Raw genomic sequence first — 20,415 nt, 5'->3', positions numbered from 1 at the left:
TTCCCTCTACTCCTCCTTCCCCCCTCTCTCTCCTACCGCTCCCCTCCCCCCACCCCTCGTCCCTCCCCTATCCTCACCCTTCTCCTCCCTCCCCTTCCCCCCCTTCCTCCACTCCTTCTCTCCTCTCCCCCCTCCGTTCCTTCCCGGGCAGCCTCCCCCCTCCCGGCGCCCTCCCTCCCCTCCCTCCCGCTCCCCCTCCATCATCAGTATTCCGCTCCCGTCTCTGCCGCTCTCGGCTGCTCTCGGTCGCTGCCGCACCGTCCGAGGCGGGGGCCGGGGCCGGGGCCGGGGCCTGGGGGGGGTGGGGTGGGGGGAGAGCGGCGCCGGCGGCCCGAGGAGGGAGGAAGGAAGGAAGGCTGGAAGGAAGGAAGCAAGGAAAGAAAGAAGGAAAGAAAGGAAGGCAAGAAGGAAGGCGGGCCGGCGGACGAGGGTGCCGGGCCGGGCTCCAGGCGGGCGGGCGAGCGAGGAGGCAGAGCGGCCCCCGAACCCCATCGCTGCCTCTGCGGAAGCCCCCTCCCCATCCAGGAGCCGGGGAGGGGGGAGACCGCGAGAGACCCAGGCCCGGCCGCAGCCCCGCCCCCCGCGTCTCCCCGCTGCGGGCCTCGCACCCCAAATCCCTGGCCTCATTGGGGGGGTCCTCCCCCCGCGGGCCGGGCATGCTGCCCCCCGGAAGGAGCCCCTTTCCTCGCTGTGAGTAGCCGCGGAAGGGCCCAGGCGGGGGCGGGAGGAGGAACCATGGGGTGGGGGAGTGGGGGGCATTCTCTAATTAGGGGTCAGTGGTCTTAGGCCTCCTCCGGGATGGGGGGGCGGCGGCAGAGGACAGTGGGCGGGGCCTGATGGAGAGCAGAAGCGGGTGGGGGAGGCGGTGTGGTGGGGGTGCTCAGGCCCAGGCCAGTTATGTGTTGGGGGGTCGCTGCTGCCTAGGAATGGTGGCGGGGGGTGGGGTGGAGGGGGATGTACATCCGTCCGGCTGTCGGCTGTCGCTGCGTATCCAGCTGTGGGGTAGAGGGTGTCAGCTTGCGGCGGGGGGCGAAGGGTGGTGGCTAGCCGGATTGTAGGTCTGGACCCCCCCATTCTGGGGCGGGAGTCCGAGTCCTTCCCCCCCATTGCCCCTCCCACCCTCCACACCGCGGCTGCTTGGGGTGGGGGGGGCACGCCAGTGATGGGGAGGGGGGGAGAGGCGGGCACGGGGTTTCCTTGGTGACCGCGCCTGGCAGGAGCGGTTGCCGTGGCAACTGGGGAGAACCAGGGAGTTTGGGAAGTGAGAATGGGAAAATGGAGGGGGTGACTGGGAAACGAAACAACCCCCTCCCCAACCTTCAGCCCCTCTCCTCTGGCCCCCCCCAACCTCTCCTGATGGGCGACCGAACCCCTGCCCCTCCCTCTTCCCAAGACCCCTTCTTTGGCCCCATTCTGCTGCGGGGACCGTCTATCCTGGGGCACGTGTCTCTCTGGGACCACTACCCGCCTCCCACCGGCCTTCACCCTCTCCTCTCGGGGAGCTCCCCTCCCCCGTTTGCCGCCCTCCAAAGCCTTCCCACCGTCACACCTGCTCTGCTAGGACCTTCTAGCTGCAGCTCACCTTCCCCTCAGGAGCCTCTCTTGCCCTCCATCTCTGACTCCCCGCCCCCCAACATGCCCTCCCTGATCCCTTCTCCGGGAGACCCCAACTTCAACCCTTCTCTCCTCTAGCGCCCAGTCCCTACCCAGTTCCTCTCAGGACCCCTCATCTCCTCCCCTCTCTGCTTGGGACCCTCGCCTGGGCACGGAGGTGGGGCTTCTCCCTGGCACTCCCCGTCTCTTTCTTTTCCGTCCTTCTCTGCGCAGGACCCCCTTCTGTGACCTTTCTTCACTCAGACCCCCCCATCCCTGTCTACTCACTTCCTAGGGTCTCCTAATTCCAGACCCCCAGCCGTAGGGGGCCTCCTTTCTGGAAGCTCTCCTTCTCTAACCCTCTGCCTCTTCCAACTCCCCAGCGTTCCTGGGGAGCCCGAGGCCCAGGCTCTGCTCAGGGTTCCACCCACATTTCCAGGCCCCTCACAGCCATGGGCTCCTCCTTCTCCTGAGCCAGGGGCCCCGGCCAGTCTCTCCCTGGGACTCTGGGTCCTGAGGCCCTTGATGCCCCCTCGCCCACCCGCCCCTACCCTCCTCGCGCTGCCACTCCCATCTTCACCCTCTCCCCCCGCCCCCACGGCTGCTGCTCCTCGCGGGCGCCGGTCCCTTCTCCCCGCCTGCGCCCTGCAGCCTCAGGCCGCACTTTCTGGAAGAGACGTTCCCAGGGTGGGGGAATCCCCGGGGGAGAGCCCAGCTGGGAGGCAGGCGTGGGGGAGGGCGCCTCAGGGCTGCCCCTCGGCCCCCTCCCCACCCCCTCCCCAGCTGGGAGCTGCAGTGGCGCCTCCGCAGCGCCCCATTGCTATGCGCCTCACATCCCAAGTCCCGGCCGCGCAGCCGCCAGACAGGAACTGGGGCTCCGGCGGCAGCTGGGAGTAGCCAGAGTCGCTTCCCTCCGGGTCCAGGCAGCGCGCAGCATCCTCTCCCCGCTAAAAACTAGCCCCCCGAACCAGGGCCAGGACCAGCCCCTCCCTCTCGGTCTCTCCTTTCTCCTTCCAACCTGCGCCTCAAAGCCTCCTTTCCTCCTTCCCCCCTTCCCCCGCTCTGCCCTGGGTCTCCTCTAACCCTGGCCCTTGAGCGTTCAGACGCACACTCAAAAAAGAGGGCTAGAGAGTGAAGCAGCCCAGAGGCGAGAGAGAGACCTTCGGGGGAGGCAGAAGCGCGGCCAGAGTGCGAGAAGGGTACCCACACCCCAGCCGACACACACACCATTTAGGGCGCATCGCCATGGAGCCAGAGGGCGCAGAGTCCCTCATCTCATTTCCGAAAGAAAGGCGAGCTGGAGAGGGAGGGGCCCGCACAGCGTGCTCACACGGCAAGGGCCGCGTCGCCGACGACCCAGGGTGCCGCTCGAAGGAGCCGAGGGCACTCGGCTCCGGAGAGGGATGGGGGTCTGTGCACAGGCGCAGACACACACCAGGACACACTCAGGGGCATGAGTGGCAGCCAGAGACTCAGACATGGAGTCAGACCCAGTGACAAACTCCAGAGGCTGCAAGACCTGGACGTGCGGGCCCCTCAGCGGGAGCCACGGAGGGAGCGACAAAGGCAGCACCTGGTGGCGAGACCCCCGGCCAGAGAGGCCCTCACACATGGTCGCCTAGTGACCTCACACCTACAGAGAGACACACGGAGGTGGCCTCGGAGCTGTGGAGATGCAGCCCCAGGTGCTGCCCATACAGCCCTGCCCACGATCCAACCCAGAGCCCAGGGGAGGAGGCCCCACGTGTGCGCTACAGGGACCCCAGCAGCTGCCCTCCATGCCACCTAGGAGCTGTTGGGAGAGGGATCCCCGAGTCAGAGGGCTCCCCCAGAATTAAGGCACCAGGTATCAGAGGGCCAGCGACACGTCTCCTCCGGAAAATGGAGCCAGGGCGCCAGGACCCGGTGCGCACCGAGGCCACATGGAAAGAGGCAGGGCTCCAGGTGGAGGTGCTGGGAGGGGGAGGGGAGGGGAAGCGCTGGGTTCACAGCCTCTTCGGGTTCCCCGGGCTTGTCTCCTCCCCGCCCGCTGGGCTCACCTGTCTCTTGCTAGGATGGCTGCTCCCCTCTTCCTCATCCCTCCCAGCCTTCATCCCTTCCTCCACCACTCCTAAGGTGTCGCCTGGACCTCCGTCTCCCAACTCTCTCCCCGCTCCCCGGGGCTGAGCCCTCCCCCCTCCCCGGGGCTGAGCCCTCCCCCCCAAACCCCACCCCAGCTCCAGCCCCAGCCCCTGGCCTTCTGGTCTTGGCTCCTCTGGCCACCCGTGGTCTCATCGCCCTGTCACTGCCTCTCTTTCCGTCCCTACTCAGCCGCACAGGCTTTCCTCCTCTGCTCCCTCACCTCGGCCAGCTCCTCTGGTCGGTCTTTCTTTCTCTTCCCGCCCCGCCTCCTTTTCTCCCCACAGCTGAGGACTTACCCTGCTGTCCTGTGGACCTCCAGGGTCAATTTCCCCCCAGTGCTTTCAAAGTGTTTAATGTGTCACCAATTCTTTTTCAAAATGAGTGATTTCACATAAAAATCCATTCTTGTCACAAGAAAAAAAAATGTGTAACTACACGCGGTGATTTGTAACTAGGCTTGTTGTAATTAGTTTGCAAATATCGAAACCTTGCATTGTACACCTGAAGCTAACAGAATGTTATATTCAATTATATATCCACAAAATGCAGATTATCAGCTTCTTTGGAAAAATCCCCCACCTCTCGGGGGTAACAGTGGGCTGTGCTCAGGTGCCCAGAGAGCCACCACTCCCTGCACTGTTCTCACCTGCTTCGTCAATTTCATCTTCATCTGTCTTGCCTGCTCGTGGCTATAGTCAGCTGAGTTTTCCACCTCTGCTATTTTCTCGTCTTTTCACTCTCCAAGTGGCTCTACCCACCCACCCCCGCACTCTCTCCACACTCCTTCCCTTAATTTTCTTCCAGAATCTGAGCCCTTTTAACAAGGGCGCTCTTGGCCAGTGCCTCTTGCTCCATCATTCTCTGGGGAAATTTTGCCCCAGCTCCAAGCCTCCCTGGAACCAGGGGCTGCCTCCCTGCCACGCCAAGGGTGGGAAGATGCTTAAGACCACCTGGCTGCCGAGCACATATGAGTTCTTCTCAGCCACAGTCCCTTGCGGTGTCTAGAGCCAGCGTCGCATGGACCTACCATGTTGCAGCCCATCCTTGGCTGGCTGTCACCTGTCCCACGTCCCCCCCCCCCTGCCCCCGTCAGATTGCAGTCCGCAGTCAGGGACAGGTTTCCTTGTGTGTTGGGAGCAAGCACACTTCTGGAAGTTCATCTGGTCCCAGTGCAGATCTCTCAGGGGTGGGGCTCTGTGCCAGCGGGGGAGGGATGGGCTCCATTTGGTCTCACCTCCAGGTCAGGGTGCAGATAACAAGGGTCCCCTTTGTGCTGTGACAGGGCTCAGCCCCAGCATTGGTTCCTCCACCATCACCCTTGTAGGGAGAATGTTTCCTCTCTGGCAGGAAGTAGACAGCCTCCTCATCCCTGAATTTAGGGACACTTCACCCCTGCTGGGGAGAAACTTCCTTTCCTTTCTCTCCCCAGTCCCTGAGAGTGGGGTGGCTTTGCCAGACAGGGGGGTGGCAAGACAGTAGAAAGAGTGACACTGGAGTTCCTGCCGTGGCGCAGTGGAAATGAATCCAACTAGGAACCATGAGGTTGCAGGTTCGATCCCTGGCCTCGCTCAGTGGGTTAAGGATCTGGCATTGCTGTGAGCTGTGGTATAGATCACAGACAACGGCTTGGATCCCACGTTGCTGTGGCTGTGGTGTAGGCTGGCAGCTGTAGCTCTGATTTGAACCCTAGCCTGGGAACCTCCATATGCTGTGGGTGCGGCCCTAAAAAGACAAAAAAAAAAAAAGAGTGGCAGGATGCCCCCTTGTTGCCTGGAAACCTACTTTCCACTGTTGTCATGGCAGGCAGAGGGGAGGGGCTGCATCCCAGGCCAGGGAGATGGGCTGGTGGGGGCCCTGCCGGCAGGGGTCCACCCCGGGTGTAGGCCTGCGGAGAGTGAGGACGCTGGGTGCTGGTGAGGGACTTGAGAAGCCTGTGTAAGACCCAAACAAGGAGGAGAGAGGGAGCCAGGTGGGGCTGGGGCAGCGACTCAGGCCACTCCCTTCCTGCTCAGTTGTGTCCCCATGAACCCCTCAGCCCTTGCTCCTGTCCAAGGTGTGGAGCTTAGGCCCCGGAGCTCTTGTTCAAACACCTCGACAAAGATCAGAAAGCAGTCGCAGCCCTAACTTTCCCAGCGGGGCGACCCCAGGCCATAAACACAGAGGTTTGCCATCCTCTTGCCTGGAGCCCTGAAATGCAGGGCTAGAGATAAGCATGGACACTGATGTCCAGGAGCTCCCTGGTGGCTCAAAAGGTTAACAATCCAGCATGGTCACTGCTGTGGTGCAGGTTCCATCCCTGGCCCCCATACTTCTGCACAAAAAGTAAGGCCAAATTAAAAAAAAAAGAGCTGGCATGCACTGAGAGCTTACCCTGGGCCATGTGGCTTTGTTTTGGAGTCCTTCAAGGGAGGCATCCCTAGTTTGATAAAAGGGGGAACCGAGGCCGGGAGAGATGAGGTGTCCAAGCTAGAAGTGGCAGGGCTGAGACTGCAAACCCAGGCACGGGCCACTCTGCACACTGCCTCCCCCAGCCCAGACTACTACTTTCCAGAGGGGAAAGCGAGACCCGGAGAGGGCAGTGTGTTGGCCCATCAGACCCTCCAAGTGGAGATTAGGATCGTTAATGATACCAGTAATTCCATTGTTCATAATAATAGACTCAGAGGTTAGACTTTAAAAGAGACACCGGAGGTCCTGCAACTCATAGGTTCCTGGCTTCTCCATCCACTGTAGGCCCTTCGAACCCCAGAGGAGAGGGGACACACCCAGGCCTGTCCTCATGGTGGAGTTTCCTCACCAAGGTGAGGTGTCCGGCTGGGGTTGGGGACGGGCGCCACAGACCCCTCAGGTGATTCTGCGGGCCCCCACCCAGTGGTAAATGGGTGATTTTTTTGGTTTGGGTTTTTGTTTGTTTGTTTTTGGGCGGCACCTGCAGCATATGGAAGTTCCCAGGCTAGAGGTTGAATCGGAGCTGCAGCTGCCGGCTTATATCACAGCCACAGCCACAGCCACACTGGATCCAAGCCACATCTGTGACCTACACCACAGCTCACGGCAATGCCAGATCCTTAACCCACAGAGCAAAGCCCGAGATCAAACCAGCCCACTCATGGATACTAGTTAGGTTCTTAACCCACTGAGCCACAACAGGAACTCCTAAATGGGTGTTTTTGATCCAGCCAGAGATGCTGGATGCACATATGGGGGCTGGGGGACAGAGTCACAGAAAAGATTTGTTCTCGTGACTCTGAGAATAAATGCTGTTGTTAATGATTTATTAAGGCCATCACTGTCGCCCAAGCGCAGCAGCTACGTGTCGTGTGGTTACCTTCACTGACAGAGCCCGGATGGGGCAGGGAGGGACCCGGGGAGAAAGTGGCAAGTCCGAGGGTAAGCCCAGGGCTCCCTGGCACCATGCCCTTCCCACTTGCCCATGCTTCCTAGAGCAACGGCGTGACGACATCCAAGAGGAGGAGGTAGTCACAGTCACAGAACTCTCCTGGGGCCCCGTGCTCAGCCTATCACAGATCCTGGACCACTGACATTCTAGGTCAACGAGCTATTTTCCACATTTTACAGATGAGCCAACTGAGGCCCGGGAGGCAGTGTCCCCCTTCCAAGGCCCCAGGCTGGGAACTGTGGCCTGCGCAAGCGTCTGACCCAGGCCTGCCCCCCCCACGGGGGGGCGGTTCATGATTCACCCAAAAATGGCATGTGGGATGCACAGTTAGGGACCCTCAGCCCCTTGCTCCAGGGGACATGCCAGATCTCAGCCCTGCGCTGGATCCACCCCCAAATCGGAATCTGCACCCCTGCAAAGCCCCAGCTGATCCGGACGCACCCTGCTGGCTGAGGAGCTCTGCTCCTGTGCATCGAGTTTTCAACTTTCGGTTACTTTTAGCAGAAGCCTCTTTTAAAAAGACAGTTGGGAGTTCCCATCGTGGCTCAGAGGTAATGAACCCGACTAGTATCCATGAGGACGCGGGTTCGATTCCTGGCCTCCCTCAGCGGGTTGGCGATCTGGTGTTGCCGCAAGCTGTTGCCGCATTGCTGCGGCTGTGGCATAGGCTGACAGCTGTAGCTCGGATTTGACCCCTAGCCTGGTAACCTCCATGTGACACACGTGTGGCCCTAAAAAGACACACACACACACACAAATGCAATAGTTCAGAGTTCCCGTTGTTGCTCAGCAGGGTAAGAACCCAACTACTATCCATGTGGACGTGGGTTCTATCCCTGGCCTCGCTCAGTGGGTTAAGGATCCGGCGTTGCTGTGAGCTGTGGTGTAGGCTGGCAGCTGCTGCTCCAATTCAGCCCCTAGTCCAGGAACTTCTATATGCCTCAGGTTCGGCCCTACAAAAAGTGGGGGGATGCAAATTCTGCACACCCTGAGATGGAAAATAGATGCAGCATTGCCCTTCCAGGGAGAAGCAAGGGGAGCAGGGGTGAGGGAGGCCACAGTCAAGCTGGTTGGCACCAGGGCCCTCCCTGCCTGCAAACTCACCCCTGTGCACCCCTGCAGAGCCTTGGCAATGACCGCTGTTTGAAAACCACCAGGCGAGGTCCTAGGTCTCCCGGGCAGATTGAATCCAGCAGCACTGTTAGGCCGCCCCCACCTCCCAGAGTCACACAGAAACCTGGAGGTTCAGCTTCTTTCCATCTTGGCTCCTGCCTGGGAGCGGGTGTTTGCGGGTACACCAAGGGCTCAGGACCTCACTGCACCTCAGCAGGCCCTTCTGTGAAGTGGGGCTGCGGTGGGTCCTCCCCTGTGGGCCCACGGCACCCCCACTCCAGGCCTGGCCAGGAGTAGGCCTCGTGTGACAGGCAAAGCCGGGCTGGCTCTTGGGTGCCTCACCCTCACATTACCTCTCCGGCTTTGATCTCCTCCAAAATCCTTCCAGAATACAAAAGAGCCCTGCAGGGGTGGCTGGGCAGGGCGTCTGAGCTGAAGGAGTCCAAGTTTTTGGGACTCAGGCAGAACTGGTTCCAAGGAGGACCAAGGCTGAGCTGGGAGGCACTGGGATGGCCGTACCTGTGGTTCAAACACCGCAGTCACGTGTGGCCTTCAACTTTTAGATTAAGGGAAACCTTCCGTTCAGTTCCTCCGTCACACTCACCACATGGCAGCACTCAGTGGCCACCATCCTGGACAGCACGGAGCACCTCTACCAGGGCTGGGGCAGCGGCCAGGGAGGCGGCCCACTCAAATACTGCAGGTGCCACACCAGCTGGCACACAGCTGCTGTCCTCCCAGCCCTTTGTCATGCGGTACCTGTCATCAAGTCCCTCTCTCAGATGCGGGACAGCAGGGTGCGACAGCAGGGTGCGTGTTCCCAGCGGAAACCTGGCAGCCAGGACCCACGCGGACAGGGTTGGCTTCTTTCTCCACTTAGCAGCAGGGCCTAGAGGCCCAGCTCATACTTGCTGGTCACCTGCTGGCCAGACCCTCTTCCGGGCCCCCTTGCCACAGCCCTGTGCACTCTGACTGTCACCAGTGTCCCAGCTTAGAAGGGACAGCGGGAGCCCAGAGCGGGGAGGGGCTGCCCCAAGGCGGCACAGCCAGCCAGCGACTGACAGCCAGGCTGCAGGTCCCTCCACCACTGCTCCCCACAGTATCCGAGGTGCTGGCATGAGCCAGGGTGCCACCTACCAGCAAAGACTGGGATTGAGGGGTCCTGCGTCCAGCAGCTGCTCCCTCCTTCTCCCCCCAGCCTCCATCCCTCCCTCTCCCCTTTTCCGGCTTGAAGAATTTGACCCCTAGATCTTTAAGAAGAGCCTGGCTCCTCCCTCTGCCTCACCTGTATCTCCAAGTGCTGCCACTTTTGCACAGCGGCTGTATCTTTTCATTCTTTTCCTCCCCTCCATCCCTGTGGCCCAGGCCCCAGAGTTCAGCTCCTCCCCAGCCTCCAGTCTCTCCCAAGAGTCCACACTCAGAGGGCTCCCCTGTCACAGCCCCCAACCCCCAGCGGCCAACATCCTCGCCTCTCAGCGCGCTGCGGCGGCAGGACGTCTTTGTAACGGAGCTGGACGCTGCAGATCCCCACTCCCCTTCGCCTCTCCGGCTTCCAATCCTGACGCGCTTTTCTTCACCCGCATGCTTCGCGCTGGTCCTTGAGCTCTCGGCTTCGTCGCCACCTCCTCCGGGCCAGGGGCGGTGCCCCTCCGAGATGTTCCAGGGCCTCCACCCCATGCTCACCCGGTCCCAGCCTTCGTAGTCCCTCGTCGGGACCACGGACACCTCGAAGACGGGCAGGTCTCCTTGGCCCCTGCGTGTCCGGAGCCGGCAGAGAACCCGACGGCAGGGGGCGCTCGCCCCCTCCTTCATTGCGCGAGCCCTGCTGAGGCGCCGTGGTGGCGGGGCGGGTCCTAGGCACCCGGGATGCAGCGGGAGCGCGCCGGTCAAACCCCCTACCTGGGGAGCTCACCTTCCAGTGAGGGGGCCGCGGGTAAGCAGAACCGATAGCTATCCGTCAGGGCACGTCGGGCAGGCCAGGCGACAGCCGTGAAGGAAAGGAGATGAGGTGTAAGGGGCGGGCTCGGAGGCGGTGGTGGGTCGCAAAGAAATTTCCCGGGAGGTGACATTGAAACCGAGGCCAGAATGGAGACGGGGAGAGCCACGCAGACCCAAGGAGGACGCTCCAGGCAGAGGAACAGCCGGGGCAAAGGCGCTGGGAGGGACCGTGCCTTGGGCCTGGGCGGAGCCTCAGGAGGCCAGCGCGGGGGAGGGAGCCGCTCCGTGTGTAAGGGTTAAGGGCCTCAGTTTGGAGAGTTGAGGGACGTACAGAGAGGACAGTCCCCAGGGCCAGTGGCCCCTGCCGCGGCCCACCCCTGCCCCAGGAAGCCCGCTTCTGCTGCCTGGGGACTGGTGGGCCTGGGCAAGTCCCAGGCTGAGTGTGTGAGCTGAGCCCCCAGCTCTGATTCCTCAGCAGCAGCCCTGAGGGGCCTGGGTGGCCCTTGTCCCAGGGTTGCTCAATCTCAAAAGTTAGGGAACTGACGGAGTTCCCTAGTGGCCTAGCCGTTAAGGACCTGGCATTGTCACTGCTGTGGTGCGGGTTCGATACCTGGCCTTAGGGAACTTCTGTATGCGGCCAGCATAGGCCAAAAAATAAGTGAGGAGACTGTCAGTTCTTGGGCTTTGGGGTTGCTTTTATTTTAGAAGCGTTCAGGACACGGACTGGCTCAGAGGAGCGCACGTGTTAAGTTGTTTCATCCAACCCTGAAGCCTATGCTGCCCACACCCCCCCAACCTTGACAGCTCCCGGCCTCGCCCGCATGACAGGCATTGGCGGGAGAAGTGCTCAGCTCTCCCCGGCTTTGATGTCTCTCCACCCTCCTGGCTCCAGGCTCCACTTCCGCCCTAGTCGCTCACAGTTGGGAAGTTCTTCTTTAGGTCTAACCTCCATCCCTCTTGCTGCGATGGCAGTCAGTTTCCTATCTTTTCTCTCACCCTCTGAACTTCCCCCAGAAAAATGAGTATGCCTGGCAGGAATGTTCCCTGCCTCCCTCTTGTCCTCGCCCCGCCTCCCCTGGGCCCCTGAATTTCGGATCTGCCATCTGCCTGGATCCTCTCAGGCACAGTGCCCGAGATCTCTCAGAACCTGGGATGGGGAGGAGGGCAAAGCTGGGGACCGCTCGGGCCTCCGTGCCTCCACCTGCCCCTGCATCTTCCCTTGGGTTCCGTCCCTCATACAGTCTGTGTGACATCAGCCAGGGCTCTCGGCCTGAGGCTCTGCTGGTCCATCTGGAAAGCAGACCCTGGGGCCGTGGGGAGGCTCCGGCATCTCCAGGCCAGGGCAGCACCACGCATGGCTCTGGGAACATGGCAAGCGCTCGGTAGAGCGTCCCTTTGCTGTCGCGCACCGTGGCCAGGGAGGGTCACGGAAGGCAGGTCACAGTTCGGCGTGCCCCCCAGGAGACCTCCGAGTGAACTCTTGCTGTTTGTCATGAATTGTCATCGTTGTGACAAGCTTGATCCCTGGAGCCCCTTCCTCCTCCGCTCTGGGGAGGCTGACCAGGGAGGGGCTACTTCCCAGCTGTGTATGTGGCCTTGAGCAAGTGACTTGGTCTCTGGGTGCCTCAGCTTCCCCATCTGTGAAGTGGGGGTGAGGGCCGTCCCTTATCAGAGGGCCAATGGGAGGACGATGGTTAGCACCAGTCAGACTCCCAGAATGGTGCCAGGTGGGGGCCAGGCACCCCACAGACATCACCGTTATGGTGGTGGCGTTGTTTGAGGAGTTGGTGAGATGCGTACACGGTACCTGGCTTTGGGGCCCATGCTCAGCTTACAGCACCCTGTTAGCTGGGTTGGGGGGTTGGGTATATCTGGAGCCAGGCGCCCCTGAGGGCACAGCTGAATCCAAGGGCGTACCACACAGGTGGTATCCAAGGTGCGGCTCCCTCAGGGCCTGCATTAGTGGGGTGCACACAGCTGCCCTGGGGACCTAAGATATAGTGTCTGGGACCCGGCCAACCAGGGAGCACCATGGCATGGGTGCAGATGTCAAGCTGAAGGCGGTCATGTTTGTGGCATATGGATGTGCTGCCTCCACCAGGTCGGCCTCCTGGGATGGGGGGCGGGATCTGGGGATTGGGATGCCTGGGGTGTGAGCCTGAGATGTGCAGCTGTGGGAGTGTGTCCTGGGCTAGACGTGCAGAGCGGGGTGTGTGGCACCATGTGACTGTACCAGGGAAGGCGGGGAAACTGGGGAGGGTTCTAGCTTGTAGCGCTGACAGTTTATCCAGTCGTTCTTCACCTGCTGTTCACTGAGCACCTTCCCTGCCCCGGGCACCATCATAGGTGCTGGGAACCAAACCGTGCACAAAACAGTTGCAGTCTGAGTTCCCGTTGTGGCTCAGCAGATTACAAACCCGACTAGTATCCATGAGGACACAGGTTCAATCCCTGGCCTCGCTCAGTGGGTTAAGGATTGATCTGCCGTTGCCGTGAGCTGTGGTGTAGGTCGCAGACAGTGGCTCGGATCCCATGTTGCTGTGGCTCTGGCTATGGTGTGGGTTAGCAGCTGCAGCTCCGATTAGATCCCTAGCCTGGGACTGCCCTTGGGGAGTGGGCTTCTAAGAGGTCAGATGGCAACAAACACAATATAGAAAAAGAAGGCAGAGAAGGTTCTGGGGTGGGGCGGGGGTGCCGTGTGAGGTCAAGGTGCTCAGGATGGCCTTGCTGAAAAGCTGGCCTCTGGGCAAAGACCTGAGGGAAGACAGGGGTGACTGAGGACCAGCGGTCCTGGGTCCTGGCAGAGGGAAGAGCACATGCAAAGGCCCTGGGGCAGGAGTGTGCTCACCTGTTGCAAAGAGGCCAGAGGCCAGCTCAGCCTGAGGGGGGAGAGTCAGCAGGGGAGGAGCAGTGGGCCTGGGTGGGGGGGCCCTCCGCCTTTTCATCCCCCTTCCATCTTGAAACTTGAGGGGCAGGATCTGACTTGGATTTCTCTGGCTGCCCAGGGAAAGAACGAGAGCCGAGAGCCGAGGTGGGGAGACCAGTGAGGAGGTGACTGATTGCCCAGGGGAGAGGGTGACCAAAGGTCAGAGCTGCCTTTATTGTAAAGAGAGAGCTATTTACTGAGCCAGTCCGTCCCCGGAGGCCCCATGAGACAGATACCTATGTTTATCCCCATTTCACAGCATTTTTCTGCAGCTCAGAAAAACAAAGTCACCGGCTCGAGGCCACACAGCAAATCAATAGCAGATCCAGGACTCACACAAACCCAGGCCCCCAGCACTGGATCGCTGCACTCTGTTGCACCTCATCTCTTGTGGCCCCTGGATGTCCTGGGTTTGGAGCATGGGGATAGCAGCTGTCAGCATCTCTGCTGGTGTCTGCACATAGTAGGGATGCGGAAAATTGCACTTGAGTGGCTGGTGGGCTGGATGAATAGAACACCCGGAGGCGGCTGGCTGCCCATTTTGCAGACAAGTATCAGGAGGCGGGGAGCAGGATGTGGCTAAGGTTCAGGGGAGAGGGCTGCATCTGGGGGTGGGTTTCTTTGTGTCAAAAACCGGGGTGATGGTGATGGGGGCAAGGTTCCCTGGTTTATCAGGGGTCGACCATCGGGAGTCCGTGGCTATGTGGTGTGGCTGGGGCTTTGGGGGCCTCCTGGGGTCCTGGAGGGAGTGCCTGCAGCTGAGCCCATGCTAGGGGGTCTGATGCAGGAGGGGTGGTGTGGTCAGCAGTTGGGGGTCAGCCCTGGCTCGGCCTGGTTATGCAGCCGATGAGGCTGTCTGTGCCACGAGGTCCGGCTTGGCACAGCCCGCATTCCCCCTTTCCCCCCCCTCCCTGAGCGCCCAGCCTTCACCCTTCCTCCCCCGCCCACCGCTTCCCGACCTTCCCAGGCTGCCCAGAACCAATGGGTTAATTAGATAACTGAGCTTTTGATTAGCGGGGGAGGGGGAGGAAGGGGGGCCCTGAGGAGGAGGGAGGAGAGGCGCCCTCCCCCGGAGGAGAGGAAGAAGGAGGGAGGGCTGGGGAGGGAGGGAGCGAGGCACAGCTTGGCTCTGCACTGCCGTGTGACTAGAAATTGTAATCGCGGAGAGAGAGGGAGAGACGAACCGAGCCCCGGCTGAGGGAGACCAGACAGACCGAGAATCTGACCCAGACGGACTCCCCTAGGAGGCCTAGGACCCAGGAGAGGGCGATGGGGACGGAGCGAGAGTGAGGAGGAGATGGAGGAGCAGAGGGGGGCCCGGTGGTCCCAAGGGCAGCGAGACAGCGAGGGGGGGTCCTGAGGAGGGGGTGGGGGCCGGAGGAGGCGGCGGAGGGACAGGGATTGGAGGCAGAGGGGCGGGGAGAGAGCAGGGGGCTGGGGTCCGTGGTGGCGAGCAGAGGCTGGCGGTGGGGGGAGAGAGGAGGCAGAGGTGGGGGTGGGGTAGGAGACCGGAGAGGTGAGCCGGGAGGGGAGGAGGAGACGGTTGCTGCAGTGGCCTAGACGGGCCTCCCTAGGGGGTGGGAAGGGCGACAGGCGAGGAGGGGGGGGCGCGGGGAGACCCAAGAAGCCCCTGCGCCCCCCCCAGCACAACCTCGACAGGAAGCCCTGGAGAAGTGGGGAGGCAGAGCCCCCCACGGCTGGAGGCATGTGGAGGGGGGGCCTGGGGCGCAGGGAGAGGCCCAGCGGAAGCCAAGCCACTGGGGTGAGTGTCCCTTGCTGTGGGGGGAGAGAAGGACGGAGATGGCGGGGGTGGAGGGGCTCTGCTGCCGTTATCGGGGGGATGCAGGCTGGCCGAGGGACACGGCCTGGACGCAGCGTCAGTGGCCCAGTCTGGACCTGGGGTGGGCCCTGCAGGCTCTCACCACCTGAGGGACATCCTGGCCCCAGGGTCCCCCAGTCTTGAATCCCGGTTCCCCTGGGCTGCACCGCCCCCTTGGCTCAGAGGGTGGGGGCTGGCTTATCACCCGTCTTGTGAGGTGGGAATGGTGGGCGCAGGATGAGGACAGACCTGTTGTCACACAGGAGGTGGGAAAACCCCACCACCCTCACAGGACACAGACAGAGGCGTTCACAGCCCCCAGCCTCCCAGGTAGAAAAATGAGTCTGGGCTGTAGACGCGGGATCAAACCTCCCCTCACCCCACCGCCGTGTCTCTCCGTGTCTCTGTCTGTCTGTCTAGCTCTTGCTCACCGCCTCGCACATGCATTCAGGCACAGACACCTGCACACGCATTTCGATCTGAGCTAAGATGATGCTGGAAACTGCGGGAGTGTGTGTGTGTGTGTGTGTGTGTGTGTGTGTGTGTGTGTATGGGGGACGGGGGTGGGTGGCTCTGTGTTTGTGGGTCTGAGAATACACTATGCAGGGGGCTGCCCCTGTCACCGCCTTTGGTGTGTGGGTTTGTGCAGAAGGCTCCCCTGTCCCCCTGTCCTCCCAGCTTGCCAGGACCTCGGGTCAGCGGGGTTGGAGCAGAGCCTGCCGGCCTAGGCGCCTTTGTGTGCACTCAAGCCGAAGACGCTGCATGGAAGGGAGGGTGGGGAGCCCAGGGGTAAAGCCTGGCCCCCAGTCCCCTTCTGTCACTGCCCAGCTGCGCCTCCGGGCTCCTCAGTGCCCTCCTCCGTAAGCTGGCCATCCTCCCAGCTTCCTCCCTCCTGGGGTTCCCAGGAAGCTTAAGCACGCAAGTGCAGAGAATTCAGAGCTATTGTTATTGTTGTTGTTGTCGTTGTTACCGTGGGGATTAGCCCAGCCCTCTCTTGATCTCCCATCTTGTGGAAGTGGGGGTGGGAGGACCTGACCCCACAGTGCTCGCTCCCCTCCCAGGGCTCAGGCTCAGGGTCCCCGGCCCCCCAGCCCCCCGGCCCCAGCCCAGCCTCATCCTGCCACAGCTGGCGCCATGGTCTTGCCTTGAGCACCTGCCTTTCCAGGCCCCCCTGGGCCGCTCCTCCAGGCTCCCTCCCTGCCCACACCCTGGCCTCCCCGGTTGTCTCTGGCACCACACCTTCTTCAGGTTCCCCTTTTGGAGTCCCACTCACATCCCGAAGCCGCTGCTGCTGCTGCTGCTGCGAGGCCCTCGGGCCTGAGCAAAGTGAAGGGACACGGGCGGGCTGGGCAGCCTGGCTGAGCGCGATGGTGGGGCAGCGGGGCCGCTGGGCAACTCAGCCCCGGCAAATGCACCCTGGAGGGAGAAGGGAGGGGAGGGGGTCCAGGACACTGGATCCGCTCCCAGAGGCATGAGGGCAGGTAGCCAGGGGACCGGATGGGTGCTGGGACGGGAGCCAACTCCTCAGGCGGACATCCCCCTTTCTCTGGCACGACTGTTCTGTCTGTCTGTCTCTCACTCCTGCTCTACCTCTTTATCTCCCTTTTGGGAAACAAGAACAAAGAACTGAATTTTCAATCCAGCTGACTTCCACTTGCCAACTTAGCGCCCTCTGGCAAGCACTTCCTCTCCCCCAGCCTCAGTTTTCTGTCCTGTGAAAAGGGTGTGAAGTCTGCCCAGCGGGGGGGTGGGGGGAGAGGATGCGATGAGATGAGTGCAGGGCAGAGCCTGCTGGACCCTTATCTTCTGGGATGGCCTCTCCCCCCACCAGGGGGCTGCAGGAGCCTTGCCCCTCGGGCCCTGAGCCCGGGGCAGGGAGGGGATGGTGGCAGCAGGGGCAGAGAGCTGTGTGCATGTGGGGGCGGGGCAGGGCCCCTCAGGGTCCCTTCCCTCACTGAGCCTCTCCCTCTCTCTCCCCCCTACAGCCCCCCGGCGCCCACGTGGAGCATGAACATTGAGGATGGCGCGCGCCCGCGGCTCCCCGTGCCCCCCGCTGCCCAGTAGGATGTCCTGGCCCCATGGGGCCCTGCTCTTCCTCTGGCTCTTCTCCCCACCCCTGGGGGCTGGCCGGGGCGGCGTGGCCTTGACATCTGCTGCCGGAGGGGGCTCCCCGCCGGCCACCTCCTGCCCTGCGGCTTGCTCCTGCAGCAACCAGGCCAGCCGGGTGATCTGTACAAGGAGAGAGCTGGCCGAGGTCCCTGCCAGCATCCCCGTCAACACACGGTACCTGAACCTGCAGGAGAACGGCATCCAGGTGAGCCGGGCTGGCCGTGGTGGGGAGCACAGGTGGCACGGGGGGAGGGACACAGGTGGTGGCCAGTCCCCACCAGCTCTTCATGCCCGCCCTCCGGGCACTTTGGGGATGCTGTTGGCCAGCGTGTGGACAGGCGCACCCCTGTCCTGGCCCTGGAGCCATGGGTTATGCTGGGAGTGACCCTTCCCCGAGGTCCCGGGGCCATCGGCAGCGCCACACCCTCCACCGCATCGCTTTGGGCATGTGACGTGTGACTGTGCCTCACTTTCTTCATCTGGAAAGTGGGGATGATGAGAGCCCCAAGAGGTTGCTGTTGGTGCCAGGGCTGATGGGCTTCCTGCTTGTCGAGGGTTTAGAGTGGTGCTGGCAGCGGGCCGGCGCTCCTTTGCTGTGCAGTATGGGGCTCACACCCCCGCTTCCTGGAGTTGGTGTGACAGCTGAGCCGTCTCCGGTACCTGGCTGGTGCCTGGACCGGGTAGTTGTTGTCTGATTACTATTGTGATTAAGATGGGTCATAAATGATGCTCTGGGGGCAGGGCTGTGCTGTGCTATTTTGAAGCGGGGTCCGTCCCTCTCTGCTCTGTTGACTTTGGGGCTGGATCACCCGCAGGGCTGGGGGGTGGCGTCTTGTGCACTGTTAGGGGCTGCCTCCCTGGCCACTAGATACCAGCAGCATCTTGCCCCCAGGTCCAAATGTGTCTCCAGATGTGACCGGATTCCCCGGGGAGGGGAGTGGGGAATGGCCCCTGCTTGAGAACCACCATTTTAAGGCCTTTGGTCCATCCCCTGCCCCCAGGCAGGCCTCTCCTATCCCAGCCCGCAGAGCCAGGAGAGAGGGGGGCTTAGAGCTGACCTTTCCCCCCACCCCACCGCACAGGGCCCCCCTCTGTAGGGTAGAGAAGGGTAAGAGGTTAGGGTGGGCGGTGCCAAGGGGGCTGCCCAAGTCAAGGCTGTCCCTCCTGGGCGACCTCGGGGCACGAACCACTACAGCCAGAGCTGGGTCACATTACCCCACCCCTGCTCCTGCAGGACTGTGTCCCCGGGCTCTGGACCACCTCACCAGTTGCCTCCACCAAGAAGGTACCTTTCCTTTTCTTTTTTGGCCGCCCCGAGGCATATGGAGTTCCCAGGTCAGGGATCAGATCCCAGCCGCTGTTGCGACCTAAGCTGCCGCTGTGGCAACACCAGAGCTTTTAACCCCTTGTGCTGGGCCGGGATCCCAGCGCTCACAAGATGTTGCCTGTCCCATCACACCACAGCAGGAGCTCCAAGAGGGCCCCTCTTGTACCCGTGCATTTCGATTCTGCCTCACATCCCTCGGGCTGCGGCCTCGGCTGCCCTGTCCATGTCCCCCTTAAGGAGGTGCCATCCTCGCCTTGCACCTGCCCCCCCATTCCCTGTGCTCCAGTGTCCCTCATTTATTCACGTGACAGCCCGCGCGTGGCCAGGCCCTGCCATAGACAATGACCAAGATGAGCCCTTCCCTGCCCCTGGGCAGCTGATGTCCTGGAAGGGAAGACATGATAAGCCAATCAACAGGATGGCTCGTCAGGCTGGGTAACAGGGAGGGGGCCGGAAGTGGGGACTGTTAGCGCATCCAGCCTATCGTCTGTGACAGGAGCCGCTGAGTCCACGTGGCCAGCAGCTTCCCTTAGGTGGAAGCAGACTTCTTTCTCTTTGGGGAGCCCAGTAAACAATTCAGTGCCCCCCAATAGCTGCCAAGTGCCCAGCCCTGGACCAGGCTACTCCACTCACAAACCCATGCAGGGCACTGACTATGACAGCCACCAAGCAACGCCTGTCCCCCAGCTTCTCCAGCTCCTAACTGTGGAGCCAGGCCATACTCCAGGGGTAGCCTCCCGGTGCCCTTTGCCTAAAACCCTCAAAAAAGGAGTTCCCGCTGTGGCTCGGTGGAAACCAAGCTGACTAGTATCCATGAAGTTGCAGGTTTGATCCCTGGCCTGGCTCAGTGGGTTAAGGATCTGTTGTTGCCATGAGCTGTGGTGCAGGTCACAGACATGGCTCGGATCCTGCATTGCTGTGAGACCCTTAGCCTGGGAACTTCCATATGCCACAAGTGCCGCCCTAAACACACACACACACAAACCAACCCTCCGAAGCCTCCTGGACTCTGGAATGACATCCAGGCTCTACTGTGATAACCAGTCACTGTCCCAGGCTTGAGAAGCTGCTCAGACCATCCCTCTGCCTGAACAGACCTCTCTCAGGCCCTGCAGTCCCCCCGGCCAGCCTCCCCCTACTGCCTTCCCTCTGAGCCACCTCGACCCCAGCATCTGCGTCCTTGCGCTTAACCTTCTGTCTATCCAGTATGTCTTGGCTGTTCTCCGCGTGGAGGCCGTGGTCTAGGCCCTGGGGACACGTCAGTGACCCAAACCAACGCCCAGCACTGTGCTCCCCGAGCCTGCAGTCCTGGGCTGTGTCCGGAAGTAAACGCTGGTAAAGATGCTGAGGGCAGGGCAACAAGAGGGAGAAGCAGGGCGGTGGCTGCAGGAGGAGGGCTTGCTAGCTGTAGCCTTAGACACGGAGGTCGGGAGTTCCCTGGAGGCTCAGTGGGTTAAAGACCTGAGGTTGGCACCGCTGCGGCTCAGGTTGCAGCTGGGGTGCAGGTTTGATCCCAGGCCCTAGAACTGCCACATACATGCTGCAGGCAAGGCCAAAAAGCCATAGACATGGAGGTCAGCGTGGCCTCAGGGAGAAGGTGACATTTGAGCCACGCGTTTCAGGGAGGGGGAGGGGGGAGGCTTCTGGGGCCTCCCGGGAAGCGGGCAGCAAGTGCAAAGGCCCTGAGATGGAGCCCTCCTGGGCTGGCATGGCCGGAGCCCGGGAGAGGGTGGGAGGTGAGGGCAGAGAGGGGGCAAAGGGGCCTCGGGGGTCACGGTGAAGGCTTGGGCTCTTCTCTGGCTGAGACGGGCCAGGGGAGGCTCTGAGCACAAGACGGACAGGCTCTGCCTTGGGTCTGTCACTAGCTGGGATGCGGGGCCCATAGAGGCAAGGGCGACAGCGGGTGAGAGCTCAGGACGGAGCTGTCGGTGGCCCAGCTGGTGGAGGTGGTGAGAAGTGGACGGATTCTGCACCTGGAAGGTGGACGTGACAGGATTTTCCAACCAAGTGGATATGGGAAAAGAGGGGGGAAGAGGACTCCATAGATCTGAGTTGACCCCGTGGTTGGA

The 20,415-nt window shown here is 61.8% G+C and overlaps 1 protein-coding gene across 5 annotated transcripts in view; it reads left to right on the top strand.

The window, feature by feature from the left end:
* The first annotated feature begins 205 nt into the window (after window positions 1–205).
* Window positions 206–20,415, top strand: part of LRRC4B (leucine rich repeat containing 4B) — a 44,010-nt gene continuing 23,800 nt past the window's right edge. The window contains exons 1-3 of one of the 5 annotated variants that reach the window (XM_047792240.1): window positions 14,610–14,853; window positions 15,174–15,240; window positions 16,896–17,224. In XM_047792240.1, coding sequence (XP_047648196.1) covers window positions 16,931–17,224 — 294 coding nt within the window. In that variant the 5' untranslated portion in view covers window positions 14,610–14,853; window positions 15,174–15,240; window positions 16,896–16,930. Of the gene's footprint in view, window positions 691–10,106; window positions 10,161–14,195; window positions 14,378–14,609; window positions 14,854–15,173; window positions 15,241–16,895; window positions 17,225–20,415 lie in introns of those variants that run through there. The other 4 variants (XM_047792244.1, XM_047792242.1, XM_047792241.1 and 1 more) reach the window with 4 other exon arrangements.

Source organism: Phacochoerus africanus, chromosome 8, assembly GCF_016906955.1.
Source record: "Phacochoerus africanus isolate WHEZ1 chromosome 8, ROS_Pafr_v1, whole genome shotgun sequence".
NCBI lineage: Eukaryota > Metazoa > Chordata > Mammalia > Artiodactyla > Suidae > Phacochoerus > Phacochoerus africanus.
The sequence above is the reverse complement of the archived record's forward strand: the minus strand, read 5'-3'. Positions and strand labels throughout refer to the sequence as shown.